The sequence below is a fragment of the Condylostylus longicornis genome, unplaced genomic scaffold (genome assembly GCF_029603195.1).
Source record: "Condylostylus longicornis isolate FDR11 unplaced genomic scaffold, ASM2960319v2 ptg000004l, whole genome shotgun sequence".
In the NCBI taxonomy this organism is placed as follows: Eukaryota; Metazoa; Arthropoda; class Insecta; order Diptera; family Dolichopodidae; genus Condylostylus; species Condylostylus longicornis.
Genome location: NW_026577973.1, coordinates 24,088,393 through 24,116,351, shown reverse-complemented (window position 1 = coordinate 24,116,351; position 27,959 = coordinate 24,088,393). Strand labels below are relative to the sequence as shown.

Below are 27,959 nucleotides of genomic sequence, written 5' to 3'. Positions count from 1 at the left end.
AGAATAGTTTATAGCAGTGCACCTTGATACGAGTCTTCATGTATATTAATTTGTCATTTTCAATTTTACGATCCGCATATATACATACATACATACATGCAATTTTGAAATAAAGCTAAATATGTTTATCGGATCGGCTTGAAAGTTTCTGGTAAAGTAATATTTATATAAGCTCAAAATCCGCTTAAAATCTGCTTCAAACTGTAAACGCAGTATTGTATGAAGGCCAAAAACAATGAAAACAATTTTTTAGTTCCGACAGATCGTGCCATATACCGCGTCTATTCAGGTTAACTGCCAAACTTAGTATACATATGGTTGTTATTTATTGGTATTTAGCATAATTTGATGTTAGTAATGTAAATGTTGAAATTTTTTTTTCCAAATTATCCGCTTGTTTCTTTAATGTAAAAAATTTCACTACTGTTAAATTTTTATTTGAAAATAAAGATTTTATTTTTTGATGCTAAATATATTATTTAGTATATTTTGTGGTACGAATAAAATGGCTTCGTTGTATTTAGCTTGAGATTCATGTGAAAATAGAAAAAAGAATTAAACGTAGTAGAATTAAAGCGAAATTTCTCTCAAAAAAAAAAAATAAACCAGACAGAAAACTTTAAAAAAATTTAAAAACTTTATAAATAAGTGATAATAAGTGATAAACGTCAAATTTCAAAGTATTTATCAAACATAAACAAATATTTTTTGGTTATACCAAAAACCGAAAATTTTGATTTTGGATTAAAAAAGTGTGAAACTTAGAAAAAAACCATTTGTGCAATCTTTTTGTTTGTTTTCATTTATTTTTAATTGAAATGTTTTGAAAAAAAATTATTGTTGATGAAAAACTTTTTTTTTCAAATAAAACCTGACATAACCAAGAAAAACATATGTTTCGACAGCTGTAAGATTTGAAATTTTTTAAGACACTAAATTTTAATTTACAATACTTGAAAAAACTTTAAACATCGAGAAAATGAGAATGTCATCATTTTCTCTTAGTTTTGTTCAAAAAGTATTATCCAAGACAGTTTGCATGCAAAAGAACAACATTTGACATTTAATGTCAATTTCAATTTGGCAACGCTTAGAGCAAAGAAGGAGATTTACCTAAATTTTTTTCCTTTACGACACGATTTTTTAGGGAATGTAAGCGAAAATGAAACAAAGATACTCCTTCCTTTAGTATTCCTAATTCGTTAGATAAAACAATATGTAATTCACATTGATCAAAATCTAACACGAATTAGCAACTTTTTTGAAAACTACCCGTTTCCGATAGAATAAAAATTTAAAAAGTTTAGGAAGCATAAAATGTGACGTCATCGGGAAGGTACTAAAAAAAATTGTTCGTATCATTATATAACATCTAATATTCCTCTAATTGCTAAATCATATTGCTAAAAACTAATGGCTATCACCAATTATGGAGCGGACATTGTAAATTTTTGGTTGTGAGCTTGCCAAATAGTTTAAATTTACAAACAAAATATTAAAATTAATAGACATTAACAAATAACCTAAAACATTCTTCATTAAAGAAAATTAATCTTATTCAGAAATTTTGCACATGGCAATATGTTCTAAAAATTTTTGGCTATTAAGGGTGATCGCAGACTTGTAAGTTGTAACTTTTTATTTTAACAATAACTTCTTATAATAAACTAAACTGTTATGTCAAAACTACCCAAATGCCAAACTTAAAATTATTTGCGGCTTTATATGCAGGTTGAAGACGACTTCAAACGGATCTCAAACTCATATACACGCTTTTTGACTTGAAATTTTCAAAAGCATACGCTAAAATGAAAGCTACCATGTCAATATGCAACTGCGATCCACTGTACCAAGTTTGGCAATAAAAATGTTAAAACCCCACCCAACACTGTTAATTTCCATGTACGTCAAATCAATTGTTGTAGCGAAGTAAAAATATTGACTTGTCAAAAAATAAAATGGCTTCTTGCCATCTTCAGTGAAATTAAACTATTAATTTTTTCAAAGCCTATATGGATAAAATTTAAAAAAAGATATATTTTTATAGTTTAAATATTTGTAAATCTTACGGCAATGTCCAACATCAGCTTAAGAAACCAAAATAATAAAACTGCATTAAAAAGGAATCAAGAACTTCCTTATTCTCAAGTTCATTCTTGGATGAATGGTAAACTTTCAAATTTAAAAAAAAAATTTATACATATGTATATAAATGTACTAAAAGTATCACGAAATTTATTAAAGTACTTAATATGGTTTAAAAAATTGAAATTACAGTGGAAACTCTGAACAGTACTAATGGTGGACTGCTTTTGTCCCCCCCTCATAACTCGTTACATCAAAGAGATTCTTCAAACAATATGCAAATAACGCAACCGAACAGTGCACCATCTTCACCACTGGCTTCGCCAGGTGCTATTAGTATTTCACCAGCTAGTTTTTGCATGCAATCTAGTGGATCATCAAGTACTGTAGATACAGCCGATCCTAACTGGCAAGCCACAAAAGCTACAGTTTTAGAGAGAAATGCAGCCATGTTTAACAATGAATTAATGTCAGATATTAAATTCGTTGTTGGTTCCGATGGTAAAGTTTGAAAATATGAAACATATTAATTCTAGATCTTATTTGAATGTTATTTTCATAGACAATATACAGACTATTCCAGCACATAAATACATATTGGCGACTGGCAGTTCAGTGTTTTATGCGATGTTTTACGGTGGTTTAGCTGAAAATAAATCTGAAATAAAAGTTCCAGATGTTGAGCCATCTGCGTTTTTAACTTTGCTGAAGTAAGCGTAATTCAAACATACCCTAAATTTAAGAAATTCTCGATTAGTAAAACATTAATTTAGGAAATGCATTTTGACTAATTACTATTTACTTTTAGATATTTATACTGTGATGAAATTCAACTAGAGCCAGACAACATATTGGCGACTTTGTATGCGGCAAAAAAATACATTGTTCCAATCTTAGCTCGAGCATGTGTTAATTATTTAGAAGTAAGTTTGACGGCAAAAAACGCCTGTCTACTTCTCAGTCAATCTCGCCTTTTCGAGGAGCCAGAATTGATGCAAAGATGCTGGGAAGTAATAGATGCACAGGTACCTTCAGAATAAAGTTATTTTAAAATTAGTTTTAAAAATCTAAATTTAACAAAATAAACTAAAGCTGCAATATTTTACGTTTTTTATAAAAATTAGTATAAATAAAATTTACGTAAAAGTGTCATATCATAAAAATATCAAAGCCAAATAATACTACGTATTCATAAAGCAATCAAAAAAATTAATTAATGAAAATAGCAGTTACAATCACTTTTTTTTTCTTCAAAACAAGATGTTTTTATGTAATTTTCGTATTTAGGTAAAATAAATTAATCTTCTGAAAAAAAGAAATATTGCAGTTTTAATTACCTGCTTTGAAAAAACTTTTTTTTATATTGAACTTATATTTTATTTAAATAGGCAGAAATGGCGATTAAATCTGAAGGCTTCGTTGATATTGATTTGAAGACTTTTGAATCGATTTTATCACGTGAAACGTTGAATTGTAAGGAAATTCATTTATTTGAAGCGGCGTTAAATTGGGCACATAATGCTTGCCAAAAGATGGAAATAGATCCAACAGCTCAAAACAAACGTAGTGTTCTTGGTTCTGCTTTGCATTTAATACGTATACCAACAATGACCCTAGAAGAATTCGCTAACGGTGTTGCTCAAACCGGAATTTTAACGTCACAAGAGACAATTGATATCTTTCTCAACTTTACAGCTAAAAATAAACCACAATTAAATTTCGCTACAAAACCTAGAGCCGGACTTAAAACACAAGTGTGTCATCGTTTTCAATCATGTGCTTATCGTAGCAATCAATGGCGTTATCGAGGACGCTGCGATTCTATACAATTTTCTGTTGACCGTCGAATTTTTATTGTTGGTTTCGGTTTATATGGCTCATCAACTGGAGCTGCTGATTATAATGTTAAAATTGAACTAAAACGTTTAGGTCGAATTTTAGCTGAAAATGATACAAAATTCTTTTCAGATGGTTCTAGTAATACTTTTCATGTATTTTTCGAGAATCCCATACAAATCGAACCTGATTGTAACTATACCGCATCTGTTATACTAGACGGTAATGAATTAAGCTTCTTTGGACAGGAAGGTATGTCAGAAGTTTGTATGGGTAAAGTTAATTTTCAATTTCAATGCAGGTAACATTATTTTTATATGTACATATTTTAATTACGATATAATTCTCTTATATTTATATTTTAGCTCTGAGAGCACTAATGGCACTGGTGTTCAAGGTGGCCAAATACCTGAGTTGATATTTTATGGGCCAACAAATATTTCAAATGATTGTAATAGTCCAATAAATTCACACTGTACATCACCATTAATTGTTGGCAATGGTGTTGGCGGTAGCAATGGAAATGGTGTAGGTACTGTTTCTGCAGGCAATTGTGATGAAGTAAGCAATCTTTAGAATAAGTAAACTTTTCGTATATGATTGAAAATTATAATTATGTCAAAACGTTTTATCAAGAAAACAAACAAAAGAAAATGTGTGATATTGATCAAACCAAATATGTATATATATAAAACAGAAATCATTTTTATTTTAAATAAAAATTTTTAAAGTGAAAAGGACGAACCAATAATAACACAAATCAATTTACTGCCAAAAAAAGACAGTTTTTTCCTTAAGGAAAGTACTAAGTTGGAAAGAAATCCAAAAGATTTTAAGTCAAAAAAATTTTTCTTAAAGAACTTTTGACATTTTTTATATAGAGTTTATATGGAACAAAAAATTCTTTTCAACTGAGTACTATTTAAAATGAATTAAAAAACTTTAGAACACAGTAAATTGAGTGGTTGGAAAATTATTTTAAATAAACAAAATGAATTATTCTAATAATAATATTTAACAAAATTCGTTTAAAACATAAAAAAAGTAAATACACACATGTATCTGTTTCTGATAAAATTCACACCAAAAATATTATAAATAACATAATAAATATGTGAAGGATTTCTAGAATATCGAAATTTAGAGCGAATCACTTAAAAAAATTTTAAAAAGATTTCCAGAAAATTTTCCATAAATATACTCAGTTTTTAAAAGAATCTTTTTGATCTCTTGTATTTAGGAAAACAAGAGTTTAACAGAATAAGAGTATTTTAGATTGTATGCATACGCATATATGTGTATTTCTAAAAAGCTCAGGCTTTGTTAAATTCTTGAATGTACCCATATGTTTCAAAGTTGTTCGCAATCAATCAAAATGATAGAAAACCTTGAATTTCAGAAGAGAAAATCACTATTTCTTTCAGATCTTCGTAATGGGAAATAATTCTACATAGTAAAAAACCAGTAGAACATACTGTTATGTGCGTTTTAAAATTGAATATAAATATTTTTGATGATTTTTGTTTTTAAATTTTTTAAGCTTAAATTTTTGTTATTCAAAACATTCAAGTTTTTATTAAAAAATAACTTTGCAAAGTTTATGAATAATAATTTTGATTTCTAATGAAATATGTAAACTAGTACTAGTTCATATTAACATACATACAACAGTACTGTTATTATTTTGCACGCTTTTATACAGTAGCGTGCAAAATAATAACAGTATGCTTAAAAGTGCTGGGTTGAAAAATTTTAATTCGATTAAAAATTACATGTTCAGTAGTATACATTTTTAATTTTATACTAATAATTTCATTTTGATATAACAAAAAAAACTTAAAATATTTCAGTCTTACAACAATAGTTTCATAAAAATTGAAAAATTTAGTTTGAAAAAATTTTGGGTACTGCCGTTAATTTCCACGTAGTCATATATATATATCTATATAAAACAATGTATAGAAATCGAACACACATAATATAATGTAGATATGCATGTTTTATTTTAATATCTTCAAATCACTCAAAACGTCTTTCAATTTCGTAATAAGATAATATATTTAATATAAATGAGTATGTATATCACAATATTAAATTAAATTTATCAATATAGGTACATATATATATATACATATATACATATATATTAATATATATATATATATATACATATATATTAATAATACATATATACATATATATTATATATATATATATATATATATATATATATATATATATATATATATATATATATATATATATATATATATATATATTAATATATATGTATATATGTTAATATATATGTATATTATATATATATATATATATATATATATATAATATATATGTATATGGTATATACAAAAATATTTATATATTTATTTATATATATACATTTATATACATATATATATATTTATATATATTTAACTTGTAGGATTGCTTTTTTTTATATTCATTATATTAGGAAACTTAATATTGCACATATCTTGATTTTCTAATTGAAAAATACAGTATTCATACACAATTTAAATTATGAGCTGAATTTCATATAAATACCGAATTACTGCATTTTGGAAGTCAAGAATGTATCGAATTTTTCAAAAAATTAATTAAGAATATTTTACATTACTATATAATTACAAATACAATATTTTCTATTTACTCTGCCAATGTTCATAAATTTAAGTTGGCGCTTGTTCATGAATTACAACAAAATGAATTTTTCTTATAAAAAAAATTATACAAACCCATAATTAAAATGTTTATAGTATATTTTAATTAAAAATATAATATAAAATTGTTTGAATTTGTTTTTAAAACATATGCATTTTTAAACTTTTGCTTTCTGTAAAAGGCAGCTTACATGTAACCACTTTCTATTTTACAAATGCTTACACATAGTACATGTATTTCTGAAAAGGCTTAGATTGCAAAAAAAAAGTTATAACGAAAATAATAATTTTTGGCGACCTTCTTTTATCAGATATATTGAAACATATTTTTTTTTTAGAAATATTTAAAACATTCATTATTTATAGTTTAAATTTATGCCATATTTATCTATTAGGCCAACAACCTAAAGTACATTCTTACTGATTTTTGTTTTTGGTAATTTTAAATTTCATACTTTCTTTAAGAAATGAATACCTCGATACTTATTTCTGTAAGAAATTAGTGGTTTACTGTAACTATCTATTAAGGAAATAATAATACTGAACTAAATATGATAATTATTAAGAAATAAATACAATTTTTTGAGAAGAAAAATAATTTTTTATTTCTCATGCAATTCTTAAGAAATTTTTTGTATTTTTTATATAAATTTCATATGGAATAAAAAATTTCTCTATTGCGTTCAAATTTGTAATTAATTTTTTTTTTTTTAAATGTATGTTTCTAGCGAACTGAACTTTAAATATTCAAACAATCTGTACAATATAATCAGCATTCCTAAAAATATTAGTCAATTTTCATTAGAAAAGTAATATCTCTGTGATTTCATACAAATTTAAAAATTATTTCTAATTTACTCTCTAAATTTATTAGCCTAATTGATATATTTGGCATTAATACAAAACCATAAATCTCTGAAGTATTAATAAAAACGGAACATTTTTTAAAAACTAAATCAAATAAACTTCATGTTTTTTATTTTTACGTTATATAAAATAAACTATGATAGGCTAAATAATATTAGTTATATTGTTATAAAAAAACATGTAATGCGCTCGAAAATTCTAAAATAAAAATACAAAACCAATATAAAAGTTTATTTATAAAGAGTTAAGAATTATACACGATCAGTAAAAACGTAAAATTTAACAAAAAAAATAATTATATTACATAAAAATCAAAATGTTATAAAAATTTCTTTATAATTTTTCTATCAAAAAAAAATTTAAAATTTTAGAAATTGTTGCAAATTTTGTGAGATATAGTACATAAATATATTTTTTAATATTATATGAATAAATAAAATTATTGAAATAACATACACAATTGAATTGAAGAATACATTTAATTTTAATAGTAATCAGTAAATTTATGTGCTGAAAAAAAATAAAAGAAAAATAACTAATACGTATTAAAATATTTACTAAGGGAAAATTTATGCAACGATTTAATTGGCTTCAAGAAAAACAAATTAAAAACATAATTATTAAACGTAAGCAAAGTCAAATTCAATGTTATAGCGTTATAATATGTAGAATTATGAAGGATTTATTTTTATTTGGAATATAAACAAAATTTTAATTAATCAGTTAACCTGTTTAACATACATATTTATCAAGCCCTAAGCGTAATGTGTTTATAATACTATTATAACAGAACATAAAACAAAGAAAACAAGGGAAGAAAACAGTTATAAGTTATCTTTAATGCGATGACTAATAAAAGCATGTTGAGGACATTCGTTTCTTTAACTAAATTAAAATGAAACCATTATGTATCAATTTTCCCAAAATTATTGCCGTATAAATATTTACATATGTAAGTAAATTGTAAAATACAATACGAATTGTAAATTTTCATGTTAAAAATTTAATTGAAAATAAAAAAAAAACAAACAAAAACATATATTATGGGTCTTCACGGACTGATGTAAAATTTCGATTATCGATGTATCAGAGCAAGACTTTGAATTGCTACAACAATAATTTGCGTATATTAAAAATTTCCTTCACAAGTGCATATTTGCTTCACAGGGAAATAGTGTAAAATATTAGTTAGATCCGCGAACAAAATTTGAAAAATTCAATTTGATTTTTATTTTGTATATTAATTGTTAATTTCTGAAATAAAAAATTAAAAAGAAAATGAAAAAAGTTTATGATGACAGTAATTATAGATTATATTATAATAATAATTTTCTATTATATCTTGTAATTTTCTATTATTGTTATATGTTAACATGTTATATTAACATATAACAGTCATTCTAACCAACTTTTTAGGAAACGAAAAAAAAAATATTTTATTTTATATTTTATATGAAAAATTATCTCGCTTTTTTTTAATTAGTAAATTTAAAATATTAAAGTTTTTTTATATTTATTTATGTTATTTTACTGAAAAATGACTTACATATGTTGTTTTAGAATAACAATTCCAATGACTTACGTCTTATAAGAATTTAAATTTTCTTAGAAAATAATTAATTTTTTAAACAGTATCATTAATTTTTGGTTCTGAAATATTAAAATTGTAAATTAAAGAATATATTAAATAAGTTACTTGATCTATTCAAATATTAATAGAAATAATAAATTATTTGTAGCTACTTCTTACTGTAGTAGAAACTTTTATCGTATTACGGCTACTGAATTTTTTTCACACACAACAGTTTGCGACCCAAACTGATTTACGCAAAATTAGAACAAAAATTCTTCGTAAATTTTATATTGCTATTACTGAGTAACTCATTTTATTTTTTGTTTTTATTCTTTCAATGTATTCTGACACTTTCTTGAATACTTCAGCAGTAGAATCATATAGTTAATCATAATCTAGTTAAAATGTAACAACATTCACCTCAAATATTTCGAATTTTGCTCTAAAAATCAAATAGTTCACTTAGTTGCATCTTTTAATATTCCCTTACAAATGCGCAAAATTCGAATGATTTTTGGTTGCTTTGATTTACGATTTATTTGAAAAGTTGAGTTTTAGTGAGAATCTAAAAGTTAAGTTTTGTTTCTTTTATACTTGAAAAATCATGTTTTTGTAATTGAAATACATGTATTTTATTTCTTTTACACATATTAAAAATATCTCATTTTAGTAAAAAATGACTAACTCACTATTAGATTAAAGTTTCGTTATTTTTTCCAATAATATATTAGATATTTTCAAACAGATTTTCTCAAATATTTTAGAATGATACCAAATAAAAAATATACTTGTGGTTGTCAATTTGTTGCAATTTTACATCGAAAATTTTCCTTAGATCGTGCTTGGAGGAAAATAACTATTTTTCTTTTTTTTGCACTGGTACATCAATCTGTGAAAACCGCTATTTTGTATTTTTTAGAAAATTAGTAGAAAATATTTCTATTTCTTTGAACAAACGCTAAAAAAATATTAACCCTGATTAAATTATTTTCCTGTACTACAAAAATAATGTAAAACATTAAATTTCTTTCCTCTTACGATATTTTTATTTCAATATAATGGTAAAATTCAAATTATTTTAATAACAATACTTTTTTTACTAGTATGTAGTTAATTATAAATGTCATGGTGTTTAGAAAGTTTTCTTAAAGACTAATTTGAATTTTTTAGTAGTTTTAATATCATTGATTTAATTAATTTTAACAAATTATACATAATTGAGCTAAAACATTTTAAATTCAAGACATTATCTTTTTTTTTTAAGTTTAAATTTTTAAATAATGTTAGTCATTAATATTAGTATATTTAAATTTATTCTTCTAATTACATACATACATACATATAAAAAAAAATAAAATATAAAAAAATTCAAATGAAAAAAAAATTCATTGTTTTATTATTACACAAATTAAATAAATAAATAAATATTTTAACATTAAAATAATTAATATAATTTTTGACAACTTCAGAAATAATTTTATATTTATGCTGTCTTTAGGTATTTTATTGTTTCAAAATTATCAGGCAGGGTGGTATACATGGTTGGTATGTACATACATATATAGTTTCATCAATTTTATAATACACTATATGAATTATATTATGGAATTTGAAGAGGCCTATGGAATTATTGTGCTGCATTTTCCTTTCGTCTGAGTGATGAAATAAATTGTATTTTAAAGAATAGCAAAATATGTATATATATTTAATGTAAAGTTGCGTTCAAAATCACATTAACATTCAAAACCGTCAAAACTAGATTCATAGTGATCGAGAACACATTTTGTATTTTTATTGTTATAAACCTTTTTGGTATCATTTAAGAACATAAATATATTGTCTGTTTAGATTGTTGAGGTCCATAAGTTATTACTTTTCGAGAAATTTTCCCAACCAAATATGTAAAGCTTCCCAACTTTTCTTCCTATAAAACTTTTGAAAATATGTATTTTTTAAAATATCTTCAAAAATACAAGAAGAATCTTTACTAAATCACATTTCTGTATTTCAATAACTTGCAAGTTTTAAATATCCTTCCTCTTGAGATAATTTGTTTTATATACAGATGCTTTTTATTTCAATGACTAAATAAAATTTTAACGTGTTTGGCAAGTTTTATCCAACAACTGCGAGTTTTTTAATAATTTTAATATGATTGATTTAATTTGTTGAACATAAATTGCACAAAAACATTCTAAATGCAAGGCATCTTTTCTCTCTTAAGAAGAGACTTTTGAGTATAAGTATATTTAGATTTAGTCTTTTAGATGCACATTAATATATGTATATAAAATAATAAAATAAAGAAAAATGTTAAAGAAATAAAATTCAATGTTTAATTATCACACAAATAAAATAAATATTTTTACATTGCCGTATTAAGTGTAATATGTAATACATATGTATATGTTTTCAAAAAAAAAAAAATTGTTTAGAAAAAGCTGCCCTAAGAAATTTTAGAATTTTTATGATTTAAATTTTATAGCAGAACATAATCAAAAATATGAATAAAGGAAATTTTTATTGCAGAGAATGTCTGTTAAGAGTTTTAAATAAACATGTATTTACAGACCGAATACATAATAATAATAAATGAACGATATTTACAGACCGTTTTCATTAAAAAACAAAAAAAAACTAATAAAGTTTTTTTAATATTTTCAACAAATAAATCATGCTTTTTCTTGCTTATTTTCTTAATAATTATCCTCATCATATCCATAATAATCATCATCATCACCTTTATTTAGCATATCTTTAAGTGAAGAATACTCATTATCAGTTTGTTCATATTGTTCTGCCTCTGGTTCGTCTATTTCCTCATCAACTAGATCATCTATAAATAAAATCAAAATATAAAATTTTATAGATTTGTATTAATTTTTAAAAATTTCAAATTACCGTTGTTTTCTATAATTAGGGGTTCATTTGCATTTGTTTGTGCAACTGCATTTTCAACCACTGGTAAACCAAATTCTAATTTTTCTCTTTTTGATATTCCTTTAGGGACAGCAACTGTAGTTAACAAAGTTCCATTGATAGTTTCTGCTTTTTGTATTATCGCTTCCTCAATTTTTGGATGAGCAATATCAGTTTTTTCTTCTGCATTATTGTTAGTTTTTGGGGCTGTTAATGCTTTTAAAATATCATAATTTATTTTAGTAGAAATTTTTTTTTCTTGCAACATTTTTTCTATTGCTTCTCCGGCAGTATTAGATGGACCAATTTTTTTTCTCGGTTTTCTTTTCTTTTTTTCCGGTTTTCCCTCCTCACGTTCTCTCGCTAATTTTTCCTCTTTTGTTTTTAAACTTTGCAAGTATTCTGCATTTAAATTTTCCCATAATATCGTCTTGTAATCAGCTTCCTTTTCAGTCATAATATAACCATCAATTTCCTCGTCGTCTAAACCTTCCAAGTTTAGCTCGCCATCATTTGTATTAATAATTTCAGTTAAACTTTCTGATTTGTTACTCTCAATTTGAGATATTTCGCTCAATGTAGGTGTGCACATTTTCAGTATATCCGGTTTTAAACCTTCCAAGTTTGTTTTCGAAGTTTCAATCTCATTCATCCCAGAATAATCAGCTAAACATTTTTCTATTACATTCATATTAGATTCCGCAATAAATTTAGTCGCATCATCTTCTTCGAAGCATTCAGCTGGAATATTTTTAAAGCGACTTCTATGAAGTTTTTTTAAATCTTTTTCTAATTGTGCATCAATTTCTTTTTGCAGTTCCGTTAACTCATTTTCACCCATCTACATAAATCGAAAAATTAAAAATAGAATATTACAAATAAAAATTAATTGTGCCTTCGATATTCGTTCTCGATCCTTTTTCCTTGCGGCTTTAAAAGCTGGTGGATCTTGTTCAGCTTCCAAATCTACAGCCATAAATTCGTCTAATGTCAAAGCGCTACTCGGAGTTTCAGCAAACTCAGTTAATCTTTTCCGTAAAGTGGACTCATGTATTTTTACAATTTTAACAATATCTCCTATACTTCTGCCGAAATCGTGCATCCTTGCAGCAATAAGCAATGCTGTAAAACTTTTTTTATATTCTTTTTAAATGGAGAATGAAAACTAACAGACCTGCTCCGCATAAACCTGTAGGTCTCCTTCCCGAATGTATTGAATCTTTTTTCATTCTTTGAACAATTCTAAGGGCAGTACATCAATCTGTGAAAACCGCTATTTTGTATTTTTTAGAAAATTAGTAGAAAATATTTCTATTTCTTTGAACAAACGCTAAAAAAATATTAACCCTGATTAAATTATTTTCCTGTACTACAAAAATAATGTAAAACATTAAATTTCTTTCCTCTTACGATATTTTTATTTCAATATAATGGTAAAATTCAAATTATTTTAATAACAATACTTTTTTTACTAGTATGTAGTTAATTATAAATGTCATGGTGTTTAGAAAGTTTTCTTAAAGACTAATTTGAATTTTTTAGTAGTTTTAATATCATTGATTTAATTAATTTTAACAAATTATACATAATTGAGCTAAAACATTTTAAATTCAAGACATTATCTTTTTTTTTTAAGTTTAAATTTTTAAATAATGTTAGTCATTAATATTAGTATATTTAAATTTATTCTTCTAATTACATACATACATACATATAAAAAAAAATAAAATATAAAAAAATTCAAATGAAAAAAAAATTCATTGTTTTATTATTACACAAATTAAATAAATAAATAAATATTTTAACATTAAAATAATTAATATAATTTTTGACAACTTCAGAAATAATTTTATATTTATGCTGTCTTTAGGTATTTTATTGTTTCAAAATTATCAGGCAGGGTGGTATACATGGTTGGTATGTACATACATATATAGTTTCATCAATTTTATAATACACTATATGAATTATATTATGGAATTTGAAGAGGCCTATGGAATTATTGTGCTGCATTTTCCTTTCGTCTGAGTGATGAAATAAATTGTATTTTAAAGAATAGCAAAATATGTATATATATTTAATGTAAAGTTGCGTTCAAAATCACATTAACATTCAAAACCGTCAAAACTAGATTCATAGTGATCGAGAACACATTTTGTATTTTTATTGTTATAAACCTTTTTGGTATCATTTAAGAACATAAATATATTGTCTGTTTAGATTGTTGAGGTCCATAAGTTATTACTTTTCGAGAAATTTTCCCAACCAAATATGTAAAGCTTCCCAACTTTTCTTCCTATAAAACTTTTGAAAATATGTATTTTTTAAAATATCTTCAAAAATACAAGAAGAATCTTTACTAAATCACATTTCTGTATTTCAATAACTTGCAAGTTTTAAATATCCTTCCTCTTGAGATAATTTGTTTTATATACAGATGCTTTTTATTTCAATGACTAAATAAAATTTTAACGTGTTTGGCAAGTTTTATCCAACAACTGCGAGTTTTTTAATAATTTTAATATGATTGATTTAATTTGTTGAACATAAATTGCACAAAAACATTCTAAATGCAAGGCATCTTTTCTCTCTTAAGAAGAGACTTTTGAGTATAAGTATATTTAGATTTAGTCTTTTAGATGCACATTAATATATGTATATAAAATAATAAAATAAAGAAAAATGTTAAAGAAATAAAATTCAATGTTTAATTATCACACAAATAAAATAAATATTTTTACATTGCCGTATTAAGTGTAATATGTAATACATATGTATATGTTTTCAAAAAAAAAAAAATTGTTTAGAAAAAGCTGCCCTAAGAAATTTTAGAATTTTTATGATTTAAATTTTATAGCAGAACATAATCAAAAATATGAATAAAGGAAATTTTTATTGCAGAGAATGTCTGTTAAGAGTTTTAAATAAACATGTATTTACAGACCGAATACATAATAATAATAAATGAACGATATTTACAGACCGTTTTCATTAAAAAACAAAAAAAAACTAATAAAGTTTTTTTAATATTTTCAACAAATAAATCATGCTTTTTCTTGCTTATTTTCTTAATAATTATCCTCATCATATCCATAATAATCATCATCATCACCTTTATTTAGCATATCTTTAAGTGAAGAATACTCATTATCAGTTTGTTCATATTGTTCTGCCTCTGGTTCGTCTATTTCCTCATCAACTAGATCATCTATAAATAAAATCAAAATATAAAATTTTATAGATTTGTATTAATTTTTAAAAATTTCAAATTACCGTTGTTTTCTATAATTAGGGGTTCATTTGCATTTGTTTGTGCAACTGCATTTTCAACCACTGGTAAACCAAATTCTAATTTTTCTCTTTTTGATATTCCTTTAGGGACAGCAACTGTAGTTAACAAAGTTCCATTGATAGTTTCTGCTTTTTGTATTATCGCTTCCTCAATTTTTGGATGAGCAATATCAGTTTTTTCTTCTGCATTATTGTTAGTTTTTGGGGCTGTTAATGCTTTTAAAATATCATAATTTATTTTAGTAGAAATTTTTTTTTCTTGCAACATTTTTTCTATTGCTTCTCCGGCAGTATTAGATGGACCAATTTTTTTTCTCGGTTTTCTTTTCTTTTTTTCCGGTTTTCCCTCCTCACGTTCTCTCGCTAATTTTTCCTCTTTTGTTTTTAAACTTTGCAAGTATTCTGCATTTAAATTTTCCCATAATATCGTCTTGTAATCAGCTTCCTTTTCAGTCATAATATAACCATCAATTTCCTCGTCGTCTAAACCTTCCAAGTTTAGCTCGCCATCATTTGTATTAATAATTTCAGTTAAACTTTCTGATTTGTTACTCTCAATTTGAGATATTTCGCTCAATGTAGGTGTGCACATTTTCAGTATATCCGGTTTTAAACCTTCCAAGTTTGTTTTCGAAGTTTCAATCTCATTCATCCCAGAATAATCAGCTAAACATTTTTCTATTACATTCATATTAGATTCCGCAATAAATTTAGTCGCATCATCTTCTTCGAAGCATTCAGCTGGAATATTTTTAAAGCGACTTCTATGAAGTTTTTTTAAATCTTTTTCTAATTGTGCATCAATTTCTTTTTGCAGTTCCGTTAACTCATTTTCACCCATCTACATAAATCGAAAAATTAAAAATAGAATATTACAAATAAAAATTAATTGTGCCTTCGATATTCGTTCTCGATCCTTTTTCCTTGCGGCTTTAAAAGCTGGTGGATCTTGTTCAGCTTCCAAATCTACAGCCATAAATTCGTCTAATGTCAAAGCGCTACTCGGAGTTTCAGCAAACTCAGTTAATCTTTTCCGTAAAGTGGACTCATGTATTTTTACAATTTTAACAATATCTCCTATACTTCTGCCGAAATCGTGCATCCTTGCAGCAATAAGCAATGCTGTAAAACTTTTTTTATATTCTTTTTAAATGGAGAATGAAAACTAACAGACCTGCTCCGCATAAACCTGTAGGTCTCCTTCCCGAATGTATTGAATCTTTTTTCATTCTTTGAACAATTCTAAGGGCAGTACATCAATCTGTGAAAACCGCTATTTTGTATTTTTTAGAAAATTAGTAGAAAATATTTCTATTTCTTTGAACAAACGCTAAAAAAATATTAACCCTGATTAAATTATTTTCCTGTACTACAAAAATAATGTAAAACATTAAATTTCTTTCCTCTTACGATATTTTTATTTCAATATAATGGTAAAATTCAAATTATTTTAATAACAATACTTTTTTTACTAGTATGTAGTTAATTATAAATGTCATGGTGTTTAGAAAGTTTTCTTAAAGACTAATTTGAATTTTTTAGTAGTTTTAATATCATTGATTTAATTAATTTTAACAAATTATACATAATTGAGCTAAAACATTTTAAATTCAAGACATTATCTTTTTTTTTTAAGTTTAAATTTTTAAATAATGTTAGTCATTAATATTAGTATATTTAAATTTATTCTTCTAATTACATACATACATACATATAAAAAAAAATAAAATATAAAAAAATTCAAATGAAAAAAAAATTCATTGTTTTATTATTACACAAATTAAATAAATAAATAAATATTTTAACATTAAAATAATTAATATAATTTTTGACAACTTCAGAAATAATTTTATATTTATGCTGTCTTTAGGTATTTTATTGTTTCAAAATTATCAGGCAGGGTGGTATACATGGTTGGTATGTACATACATATATAGTTTCATCAATTTTATAATACACTATATGAATTATATTATGGAATTTGAAGAGGCCTATGGAATTATTGTGCTGCATTTTCCTTTCGTCTGAGTGATGAAATAAATTGTATTTTAAAGAATAGCAAAATATGTATATATATTTAATGTAAAGTTGCGTTCAAAATCACATTAACATTCAAAACCGTCAAAACTAGATTCATAGTGATCGAGAACACATTTTGTATTTTTATTGTTATAAACCTTTTTGGTATCATTTAAGAACATAAATATATTGTCTGTTTAGATTGTTGAGGTCCATAAGTTATTACTTTTCGAGAAATTTTCCCAACCAAATATGTAAAGCTTCCCAACTTTTCTTCCTATAAAACTTTTGAAAATATGTATTTTTTAAAATATCTTCAAAAATACAAGAAGAATCTTTACTAAATCACATTTCTGTATTTCAATAACTTGCAAGTTTTAAATATCCTTCCTCTTGAGATAATTTGTTTTATATACAGATGCTTTTTATTTCAATGACTAAATAAAATTTTAACGTGTTTGGCAAGTTTTATCCAACAACTGCGAGTTTTTTAATAATTTTAATATGATTGATTTAATTTGTTGAACATAAATTGCACAAAAACATTCTAAATGCAAGGCATCTTTTCTCTCTTAAGAAGAGACTTTTGAGTATAAGTATATTTAGATTTAGTCTTTTAGATGCACATTAATATATGTATATAAAATAATAAAATAAAGAAAAATGTTAAAGAAATAAAATTCAATGTTTAATTATCACACAAATAAAATAAATATTTTTACATTGCCGTATTAAGTGTAATATGTAATACATATGTATATGTTTTCAAAAAAAAAAAAATTGTTTAGAAAAAGCTGCCCTAAGAAATTTTAGAATTTTTATGATTTAAATTTTATAGCAGAACATAATCAAAAATATGAATAAAGGAAATTTTTATTGCAGAGAATGTCTGTTAAGAGTTTTAAATAAACATGTATTTACAGACCGAATACATAATAATAATAAATGAACGATATTTACAGACCGTTTTCATTAAAAAACAAAAAAAAACTAATAAAGTTTTTTTAATATTTTCAACAAATAAATCATGCTTTTTCTTGCTTATTTTCTTAATAATTATCCTCATCATATCCATAATAATCATCATCATCACCTTTATTTAGCATATCTTTAAGTGAAGAATACTCATTATCAGTTTGTTCATATTGTTCTGCCTCTGGTTCGTCTATTTCCTCATCAACTAGATCATCTATAAATAAAATCAAAATATAAAATTTTATAGATTTGTATTAATTTTTAAAAATTTCAAATTACCGTTGTTTTCTATAATTAGGGGTTCATTTGCATTTGTTTGTGCAACTGCATTTTCAACCACTGGTAAACCAAATTCTAATTTTTCTCTTTTTGATATTCCTTTAGGGACAGCAACTGTAGTTAACAAAGTTCCATTGATAGTTTCTGCTTTTTGTATTATCGCTTCCTCAATTTTTGGATGAGCAATATCAGTTTTTTCTTCTGCATTATTGTTAGTTTTTGGGGCTGTTAATGCTTTTAAAATATCATAATTTATTTTAGTAGAAATTTTTTTTTCTTGCAACATTTTTTCTATTGCTTCTCCGGCAGTATTAGATGGACCAATTTTTTTTCTCGGTTTTCTTTTCTTTTTTTCCGGTTTTCCCTCCTCACGTTCTCTCGCTAATTTTTCCTCTTTTGTTTTTAAACTTTGCAAGTATTCTGCATTTAAATTTTCCCATAATATCGTCTTGTAATCAGCTTCCTTTTCAGTCATAATATAACCATCAATTTCCTCGTCGTCTAAACCTTCCAAGTTTAGCTCGCCATCATTTGTATTAATAATTTCAGTTAAACTTTCTGATTTGTTACTCTCAATTTGAGATATTTCGCTCAATGTAGGTGTGCACATTTTCAGTATATCCGGTTTTAAACCTTCCAAGTTTGTTTTCGAAGTTTCAATCTCATTCATCCCAGAATAATCAGCTAAACATTTTTCTATTACATTCATATTAGATTCCGCAATAAATTTAGTCGCATCATCTTCTTCGAAGCATTCAGCTGGAATATTTTTAAAGCGACTTCTATGAAGTTTTTTTAAATCTTTTTCTAATTGTGCATCAATTTCTTTTTGCAGTTCCGTTAACTCATTTTCACCCATCTACATAAATCGAAAAATTAAAAATAGAATATTACAAATAAAAATTAATTGTGCCTTCGATATTCGTTCTCGATCCTTTTTCCTTGCGGCTTTAAAAGCTGGTGGATCTTGTTCAGCTTCCAAATCTACAGCCATAAATTCGTCTAATGTCAAAGCGCTACTCGGAGTTTCAGCAAACTCAGTTAATCTTTTCCGTAAAGTGGACTCATGTATTTTTACAATTTTAACAATATCTCCTATACTTCTGCCGAAATCGTGCATCCTTGCAGCAATAAGCAATGCTGTAAAACTTTTTTTATATTCTTTTTAAATGGAGAATGAAAACTAACAGACCTGCTCCGCATAAACCTGTAGGTCTCCTTCCCGAATGTATTGAATCTTTTTTCATTCTTTGAACAATTCTAAGGGCAGTCATTGAAACTTCATGCGTTTTGCTTCCGAACTGCAGTTTATTACCAAATCGCATTACGTACAAGCATGGGTCTAGAATCAAGAATGTTTATTATATTTACATAAGCAATGTATTACATGGTACGTCAAATGTTATTACCAACAGATGGAATGTTAATACATAAAGCGTTTGATAACTTAAGATAGGTTCTGCCTAGTTCATAACTGCAAATTTGAAGCACATCACTTATATCTATGAGTAAATCTGAAGAAAAATAATTTCTATTAAGTTATTGTTTTAAGAATTAATATTTCAATTACGTGAAGTTCCTTCTGTTCTGCATGTAATATATACACAGGCAGCATAAATATGACTATTTTTTCTACCTCGGGTCAAATGCCGATTTAAAGCCATTCTAAAAAAATTTAATGCTGTTTCAATGAAATGGTTATTTAATTGCAACTGTTGACAAAGATTTGTAATTCCAATTTTGGCCTTTTTTATTGTAACTTCTCGAGACTCTGTTCCAGACCCTACTTGAAATTTTCCATACCCTGTAGCTCCACCTGCAGAGTCAGATGACACAAATTGTCCGATAGCTGCTGATCCATGCCCGATTTCTTCAAATTGTATTTCGGAAACAATTAAATTATCTTCTAAAACTGAACCACAATTAGTGCAAACAGCATCACCGCGAGCATTATCTTCTTCAATCTCAGTTGAACCACAATTTTTACATTTAACTCCGGATGACATTTCTAATTTAAATTGCTGTAATTTTACCTATTGTAACAACTTTAATTTCTCGAAACTTTATTTGTATGATATTAAATGCGAGATAGTCATGTAATTATTCCTTGTTTTCTTATAAAACTGTCAACAAAATTTTTAACTGTGAAGCTTTTAGTGAGCAGAATATACCGAAAACGGAACATAAATATAAACAGTGTTGGGATATTGGCATTTTTTATGCCAAATTTAACAGCCTCGACCAGATGGCAAAATCGCCGTGTGTGCTGTTTCTGTAAGAATTTTCATAGAACGCGATAGTCATTTTTTTACCTTAATACTTGCATTTAATAGACCAAAAGTCCGATCTCTTTTAGTCTAAAAGTAAATAAAATGAAAAAATCGGCGAAGTTAGTATGTAAAAGTAAAAAAATTCAAAATTAAATTAAAATTTCTTACTATAAAATTCACTCTATTAATTTTTATTTTGATAATTGGGGTTTTTGTATTTTATAGAAGGAAAAAGATAACAAATGCGAAGCAATTTAAGTTTCTGATAAAATTAATGGAAGACAATCCCGAGATTACAAAAAGTTTTAATTTTTCTACTATGTAAAAAGTACTACGTCGCAATGCGAATAGTCCTGCTATGTAAAAATGCGAATGTCGCAAATTTGCGTAAGTTGATACTCTGTAACTGGAAGTAAATTTGAAATGCGAGGTTTTTTTAATTTAATAAAGCAAAATAAATGTAACATTTATAATGTTTACTTATATTTTTTCGAAAAATTAGACTTTCGCAATAAAATTCGTAAACAAAATGGCAAGTGAATGAAAAGTGTGCAAAAGTGGCATTCTGTAATCCCACTTTTGCTACTTTCACATTCGATTTGATGCGATATTCGATTTGCATAGTGTCGAAATTTAAAATGCGAGAATCGTTTAGCGAAAGTAAGACTACGTAGTAGGCCACTTGAAGTAGAATTAAAAAACTATTTTTCGAAATCCTGGAATACTTCAGAAATATAAAAAGCTTAATTTTTTATTTTAATATTTTACGTAGAGGCAAAATTTCTTTAAAATAATGTAGGAAGTTGCAAGGGATTCAAAAATCGTTAACTATATTAAAATTAAAACTTTCTTTGTTTTTGTTGTTCTACATTATAATTACTTTATCTAAATATTTCTCACATTAAAAATTTGTTCCTCCGCGAAACATTTACCTTATTAGAAAAATAAAGAATATTGCTTAATATTTTTACTCGTCATAATACTGAATTTTTGAACGGGAAACATTATTTTAGCTTCAAAGTATTTTACGGTAAGAGAAATTTTCAATTTTGGACGAAAACCTTTTTGTGTGCTACAGTTCATGCTTCATCCGTCTATTATGGGTATTATAGTTTTAATAGATACGGCAACACCATTTACGAGTAATTGCAGTTGTTATTTGGCATAAAGATATGCATATGTTTATAAATATATATATATTCATATAGTGTTTGTTATCTGATACATGTTCATTTCATGTTGTTATCTGTTTTCTGCAACTAAAAAAGTCTTACCAAGTCACTTGAAAGTATATTGTAAAACTATTTAGAGAACAACAAACATAACGAACGTCAATTTTTTGTAAAAAATTTCGTATATTGTACAAAATAATAGCATAATATAGCATAATATAGTGTATACATATATTATTATTTCACTTCTTTTAGTAATGAAAAATTTAATTGTGGAACAGCTTTCTAAATAATTGTAGTTAAGTTATTTTTTTAAATTATTGGATAATCAGCTTCAAGACCTATTACATATTTTAAAGTAATCGAGTTCGTTCGTTGTTATTTACTTATGTGAAGGTTTATTAAACGTTTTATATTATTTTGTGTTTGTAATATATTTAATTTTTTGAGGAAGCTACAAAGTATTATAAATAAGTAAAAAAAACCCTTAATAGTCAATTTTGAAATTTAATTTAGCAAAGTTTAAAATTTGCCTGACATAGTAAAAAATAATAAGTTTAAATCCATGTAAAAGAGAAATTTTTTTACCATCATTTGGCAATACCGTATACTGGACAGATGAGTTTTTGACTTTTTGCAGAAGACAAAATAATTTGAAAGAGTGTAATATATTACGGAAAAATATCGTCATATAATTAATTCTAATAAAAGTACTCCATATCATTTTGTTAGAAAATCTTACAACTGTTGTAAAATAAATGAAAAAGTGAACTATTTTAAAATTTTTAATTTTTGTGTCTCGATTTCGAAGACTGATAAAATGACGTGTCGTGTCATATGTTATTGAAATTAATATTTTTAAGGACACTCAAATGCAAGCAAACTTAATGAGACGACGGGAGAAGTAGTAAAATTTTTTAATTTATTGCAATAACTACAAATAAAAATATAAATACGAAACAAATATGTCTACCTCAATATTAGATGTGATCGGTCATTATCAACGTAGTATTGAAAGAGCACAGAAGCAGAATAATCCCCTTAATGAAAGTAAAACAGCAAAATTTTTGCATTGCATTGAAAAGTTGAGCAAGCTACCAGTGAAAGTAGAGCACTTACAAGCAACGGGAATCGGTAAGACTGTTAACTCCTTAAGGAAGTATGAAGGTGAAGTTGGTGTTGCTGCTAAGGCCTTAGTAGCAAAATGGAAAGCTGTAGTCACAGCCGAAGAATTCGCAAAAGAACAAGCGGCACGAAATAGAGAGCACAGAGATGATGATAATAATGATGGAGGAACGGGAAGTGGGAGTTGTAATAATATAGATCCTAATGGAAATGTGTCTACAAATAGTAATAACGGTTATAGTAATGAAAGAGAAACTACGCAACATTATCAATATAACAGTAATTATGCTGATAAACAGCAAACAACGAAACAAAATTCAGCTGAGAATATTTATTATCAAAATCAGAAATTTGAGGATAAGAATAAACATTCTGTTAACTATGAAGTGCACGCAACGATTAGTGCCCCAATTATAAGACCATCGGCTCCTATTGACCCCAATTATGTTCATACCATTGACGATGATGATGATGATGATGACAATGATGTGCAGTTAATCATAGATGAAAATGTAAATAATCACATCAAAGCCTCACCTCAGTTAATTTGTAATACTGGTGTCGAAATAAAGTCTGATAAATACGGTAAGAGAAATTTAGTAATATATGATTTATGGGTGATAAATAAGTTGCTTACCATTTTATTAAAAAAACTTCAAAAACTTAAAAACCATTTAAGAAATATTCTTGGATATTTTCAACAATTCAGATGCACTTAAAATTCCAACAGAATATCTTAAAAAAAAATTTCTTTTATCATCACAGGTCTACAGCATAAAAAAAATATTTAAAAATGCTTTAGAAATGTTAGCGTTTATATCTACATTTACAAAAGCATAGTTTCGAATGTTCTTCTTTTGTATTAAAGAAGTTTCGAACTTAAGTTCTAAGTAAAAACTGAATTTTACAAAATTCCTCTTTTTGTTTTAGTTTCAGAATTTATATATTGTAGACTTCAAATGAATAAATCTATAAATGTTAATAATATCTTCTTGTGAAGTAGAAACGTTACTATCGGAAAATTAGGTTTTGATATTTAAATATGGAGTTCTAAAACTATTTAGAAATTAACATATCTTTGTATATATTAAAATGGTTACTTATCGTTAATAAATTAATAATTTTTTCAATGTTAATTTGAGAAACTTTTGTTTAAAATTATTTTATTCAAGTTAAATAACATAATTTGTTTCAACATTCATTAATCTACTTAGGGTTTATTGTCATTAGCACACATTTTTCAGTTTATTGTTAAAAATGTTTTATCATCTAAGTGACAAGAGTCAATACCTTTTCTGCATAAAATAAATTTATTTTTTTTAATATATCATAAAAATTGAACACTTATTTCTTTTGTCATTTACTTATAAATGATTGTAGGTAACGAAGTTAAGGAAGTGTCTAAACATCGTGATCAAAAGTCAAAAAAAGACAAGCATCAAAAACGCCATAGCTCAGAGCGTAAACAAGAATATGAACATCAAAAAACTAGCTCTACTCATTCTCCAAATTTTAAATTACCAGATTCAAATAAAAATTCGAATCACATAAAAAGTCAAAATGAAACTATGGTTTATGATTATGAACCACCTTCTGCAGCTGAAGTTTGTCAGGAAGATATGTATAGTGATCGAATGATTTATAATAACTCAATTAGTGATAATTTAGTAAATGACATTAACACTTCTAGTATTCAAAACGTTGAACACAAAAGTGATAAGCATCACAAAACTTCACATACTGAAAGTGAACACAGTAGCAAGAAAAAGAAAAGTAAAAAGCATAAGGAAAAAAAATCAAAATCGAAGCATCACGATAATAATGATGATTTTAATAGACAGAGTGATTCTAAACATGGAAAAAAACACAAAGACAAAGATAAATTATCAAAAGATAAATCATCAAAGCATAAAAAATCTAAGGATATAGGAGTAAAAGAGTTTAGTAAGCTAGACGAAGAAACTGAGAATGAAAAGTTAATTCAAATTTCCAACGAAGATACTTTCAATGATCCCAATCCACCACATTTTGTCGATTATAATGCTGAAGTTACTTCCACGACTATGACACCGAATAAAATAAAAAAGTCTAAAAATGAAACATTAAACGATAACGGTATTGATAGTACAACCGGAGCAAGTTTTGAGCAAGCTCTGGGAATGATGGAAATGCCAAATAAGAAAGCAAAATATCAAAATAAAAGCCAAAATGAAACTTCGATTGTTTCAAATTATCAGGAGCCTACTACAATATCTAAAAAACGTTTGAGTCGTGATGAACCTAGTGGAAGTGGTATTGTAAGCAAAAAACAAAAAGTTTCTACGTCACAATCTGTTTCAAATAGCGATAGTGAAAGTAGTACTGAAATGGAAAACTTCAAATCAGCAACTCCTTTGCTTTTGTCGTCTAGTGCTAATTTAAAACCACTTGATCCAAGCATTGCCTTAGAATTACCAACCATATCGAATAATTACAAACCAATGCCATTAAATCCAACTGTTATGGATTGTGTATTCCCTCAGTCAAAACCACAAAGATTATTTACCGATGAAGAGGCACTAGCTCATGGTATATCTTCTAAAACTATAAGAACCAAAGTATATTCCGGTGCGAAAATTGGCCAAAAAGTTCAAATTCCAACATTATTTAATTTATGTATACGTTGCTTACAAAAAAATATTGATGCTCTTGAATATACTGGAGGTGTACCATTTGATATTCTTAGACCAGTTTTAGAAAGAGCAACGCCAGAACAGTTATCTCAATTTGAAGAATTCAATCCATACCTAATGCATGATACAGATGTGTTGTGGGAACAACACGTTAAACGCCGTTTCCGCTCGTATAAACGTGAAGAAATGGAGTCTTTTCGTGAAATGTACATACGTTGTAAGGAATTGCAAGATGCTCATTTAAACAGACTTACTGAAAACATAAAACAATCACAAATACAAACTAATATACCACTACGTAAAACTCAATTAGCTTATGTAGATTCATTGGTAAAACCACCAAGGTACGTCAAAAAGAAGCAAGAAAAATTTGGAACTAATACTAAATTAGTGGCAACACCAGCTGCTCGAGTTGCCGCGCTGCAGGCTATAACACCGAATGCAACAAAAAGTGGTGATGTTAGATTAAGAGTTGCTGCTGGTACAAGGGATAACGCTCAAGTTACATCTGCCCCGAAAGCTAGAAAAGCGCCTTTAATGGCTAAAACACTTCAGTTTATGAAAGGTCGGATAAGACGATAAATAAGAAACAAAGAGAGTGAGAAAGATGAAAAAAGGATTTCTTGCAAAATTGTTTTTTCGAAATATTTATATATATACATGCGTATAAGAAATAGAATTGTAGAATATAAGACCTGCGCTTTGTTTTAATGATTTTTTTTAGAAAATTTTGTTTTTTAATGTAATTAAGAAAACAAGGAAACATTATTGTAATAAAATATCAGTAACTTGATTTTTTCTAATATATTATATATTGCTTTGAGTTCTGAAGTAATATTTGAGTTAATGAATACTCAGATTATATTGATACGTAGTGTCTCAATCATACACAAGACATAAAATTACCAAATTGTTTTATAAAATGTAATTAATGAAATTTTACAAATTACATACATATATACATGTACGAAAGAATATCGTATGTGATCGCTATTTATTAAATTGTGAGTGGCAGAGTTTGTTTAAATTTTTGTATAAATGGCATTAGGCACCATTTACGTTTTAAATTTATTTATTTTTTTTATTGAGTTTGCTCTATCAAAAAATGAAAGGACAATTCTTGAACATACATACATAATATGTAAAATGATATTTTATTTCGATGGAAGGTTTTTAACAGCGTTGATAAAACACTTCCAGAATAAAGTTACTGAATTTAAATAGTTTTCTTTTTCAATTAAAACTTGAAAAATTGTGAAAGAGGAAAAGAAGTTTTTATTGTGTTAAATTATCAAATAATATATTATACAACAAGAAAAAAGCATTGTATAAAATATATGTATATATTTTCTACACACAAATAAAAAGCATTTCGCAAAAGACGTTGTAGTAAGAATCATTAAAATTTTTTTGTCGTATGTTCTAAATTTAACTATAAATTTTAAGTGACAAACCAATAGACAATTATTTAAAATTTGAAACTATACAAATTATTGAAGTTTTTTGTATATTAAAATTTAAGTATGTATTTTTATTTAAGTTATTGCTTAAAAAATTGAAATTATTATAAAATTGTAACAAAATATGAGTAGTGAAATTAAGTAGAAAACTTATACTAAATTTTACATACAGCTACATAAATTAAGCAGATGTTGCATAATAATTTAATCAATTGATATTTATGCTAACACTACGAATCATTAAATAGATGTTTCAGAATCTGTTAAATTATTAAAACTTAATAATGGTTATAATTTTATTAATAATTACTGATTTTAAGTAAAGGAGAAAATTTTCCTTGAGATAAAAAAAAAACAAAATAGTAAAAGTGTAAGAACTTTTAAAATTAATAAAATTATTTTAATGCAAATATGTAGAGAAAAGATTCAAAAATTATATTTAGTAGAAAATACAAACTTTATCATTTATATCAAACATTTTGCATGCTTTGCTATGAAAAAACAAAATTTGGAAAGTTGAAAAGTTAAATTTTAAAAATTAGTTATTTTGTAATTACAAAAAGTCGTATTTAATGACAATTGATTTTAAACGAAGCTTTTGAATATCACGCTACGTTATTAAGGATGCATTAATTACAATGCATGAAAAATGAATGAATATTTTGTGATTATTTTGGTTTTATATTATTTTTATTATTTTTTTAATATCATATCATAATATTTACGAAAATATAC

At 25.8% G+C, this 27,959-nt stretch overlaps 5 protein-coding genes across 8 annotated transcripts in view; 2 read left to right on the top strand and 3 right to left on the bottom strand.

Moving 5' to 3' along the window:
* The window catches only part of LOC129608135 (BTB/POZ domain-containing protein 6-B), a 33,876-nt gene extending 27,872 nt beyond the window's left edge, over positions 1-6,004 (top strand). For 2 of the 4 annotated variants that reach the window (XM_055519463.1, XM_055519467.1), the window contains exons 3-7: positions 2,278-2,586; positions 2,648-2,795; positions 2,894-3,110; positions 3,474-4,222; positions 4,287-6,004. In XM_055519463.1, coding sequence (XP_055375438.1) covers positions 2,278-2,586; positions 2,648-2,795; positions 2,894-3,110; positions 3,474-4,222; positions 4,287-4,497 — 1,634 coding nt within the window. In that variant the 3' untranslated portion in view covers positions 4,498-6,004. Of the gene's footprint in view, positions 1-1,931; positions 2,168-2,277; positions 2,587-2,647; positions 2,796-2,893; positions 3,111-3,473; positions 4,223-4,286 lie in introns of those variants that run through there. The other 2 variants (XR_008696871.1, XM_055519476.1) reach the window with 2 other exon arrangements.
* A 5,306-nt stretch (positions 6,005-11,310) lies between these two features.
* Positions 11,311-13,208, bottom strand: LOC129608062 (transcription factor IIIB 90 kDa subunit-like; the record flags this gene model as incomplete). Its single annotated transcript, XM_055519376.1, has 4 exons — positions 11,311-11,878; positions 11,944-12,802; positions 12,857-13,083; positions 13,136-13,208. Coding segments are annotated over 4 exons (1,299 nt in total), but the record flags the coding sequence as incomplete, so codon positions are not given.
* Positions 13,209-14,602: 1,394 nt separating this feature from the next.
* LOC129610010 (transcription factor IIIB 90 kDa subunit-like) lies at positions 14,603-16,499 on the bottom strand (the record flags this gene model as incomplete). The annotated part of the gene is made up of 4 exons (XM_055522318.1): positions 14,603-15,169; positions 15,235-16,093; positions 16,148-16,374; positions 16,427-16,499. Coding segments are annotated over 4 exons (1,299 nt in total), but the record flags the coding sequence as incomplete, so codon positions are not given.
* A 1,395-nt stretch (positions 16,500-17,894) lies between these two features.
* On the bottom strand, positions 17,895-20,667 carry LOC129608932 (transcription factor IIIB 90 kDa subunit). The gene is made up of 6 exons (XM_055520741.1): positions 20,096-20,667; positions 19,935-20,039; positions 19,718-19,867; positions 19,439-19,665; positions 18,526-19,384; positions 17,895-18,460 (listed from the first exon to the last, which is right to left on the bottom strand). The coding sequence occupies exons 1-6, from the start codon at positions 20,529-20,531 to the stop codon at positions 18,321-18,323; spliced, it is 1,917 nt and encodes a 638-aa protein (XP_055376716.1). The 5' UTR covers positions 20,532-20,667; the 3' UTR covers positions 17,895-18,320.
* Positions 20,668-22,620: 1,953 nt separating this feature from the next.
* On the top strand, positions 22,621-27,393 carry LOC129608754 (transcription elongation factor B polypeptide 3). The gene is made up of 2 exons (XM_055520453.1): positions 22,621-23,677; positions 24,473-27,393. Exons 1-2 carry the CDS (start codon positions 22,933-22,935, stop codon positions 26,344-26,346), a joined length of 2,619 nt encoding a protein of 872 aa, XP_055376428.1. The 5' UTR covers positions 22,621-22,932; the 3' UTR covers positions 26,347-27,393.
* The last annotated feature ends 566 nt before the right edge of the window (positions 27,394-27,959 follow it).

Excerpts from the sequence above, each read along its gene's own strand:
- LOC129608932 (XM_055520741.1), bottom strand. The coding sequence starts at position 20,531 with ATGTCATCCGGAGTTAAATGTAAAAATTGTGGTTCAACTGAGATTGAA. Across the intron at positions 19,666-19,717 it reads TACAGGTTTATGCGGAGCAG|CATTGCTTATTGCTGCAAGG; the intron begins GTCTGTTAGTTT and ends AAAGTTTTACAG. Across the intron at positions 19,385-19,438 it reads ATCGAGAACGAATATCGAAG|ATGGGTGAAAATGAGTTAAC; the intron begins GCACAATTAATT and ends CGATTTATGTAG.
- LOC129608754 (XM_055520453.1), top strand. The coding sequence starts at position 22,933 with ATGTCTACCTCAATATTAGATGTGATCGGTCATTATCAACGTAGTATT. Across the intron at positions 23,678-24,472 it reads AATAAAGTCTGATAAATACG|GTAACGAAGTTAAGGAAGTG; the intron begins GTAAGAGAAATT and ends AAATGATTGTAG.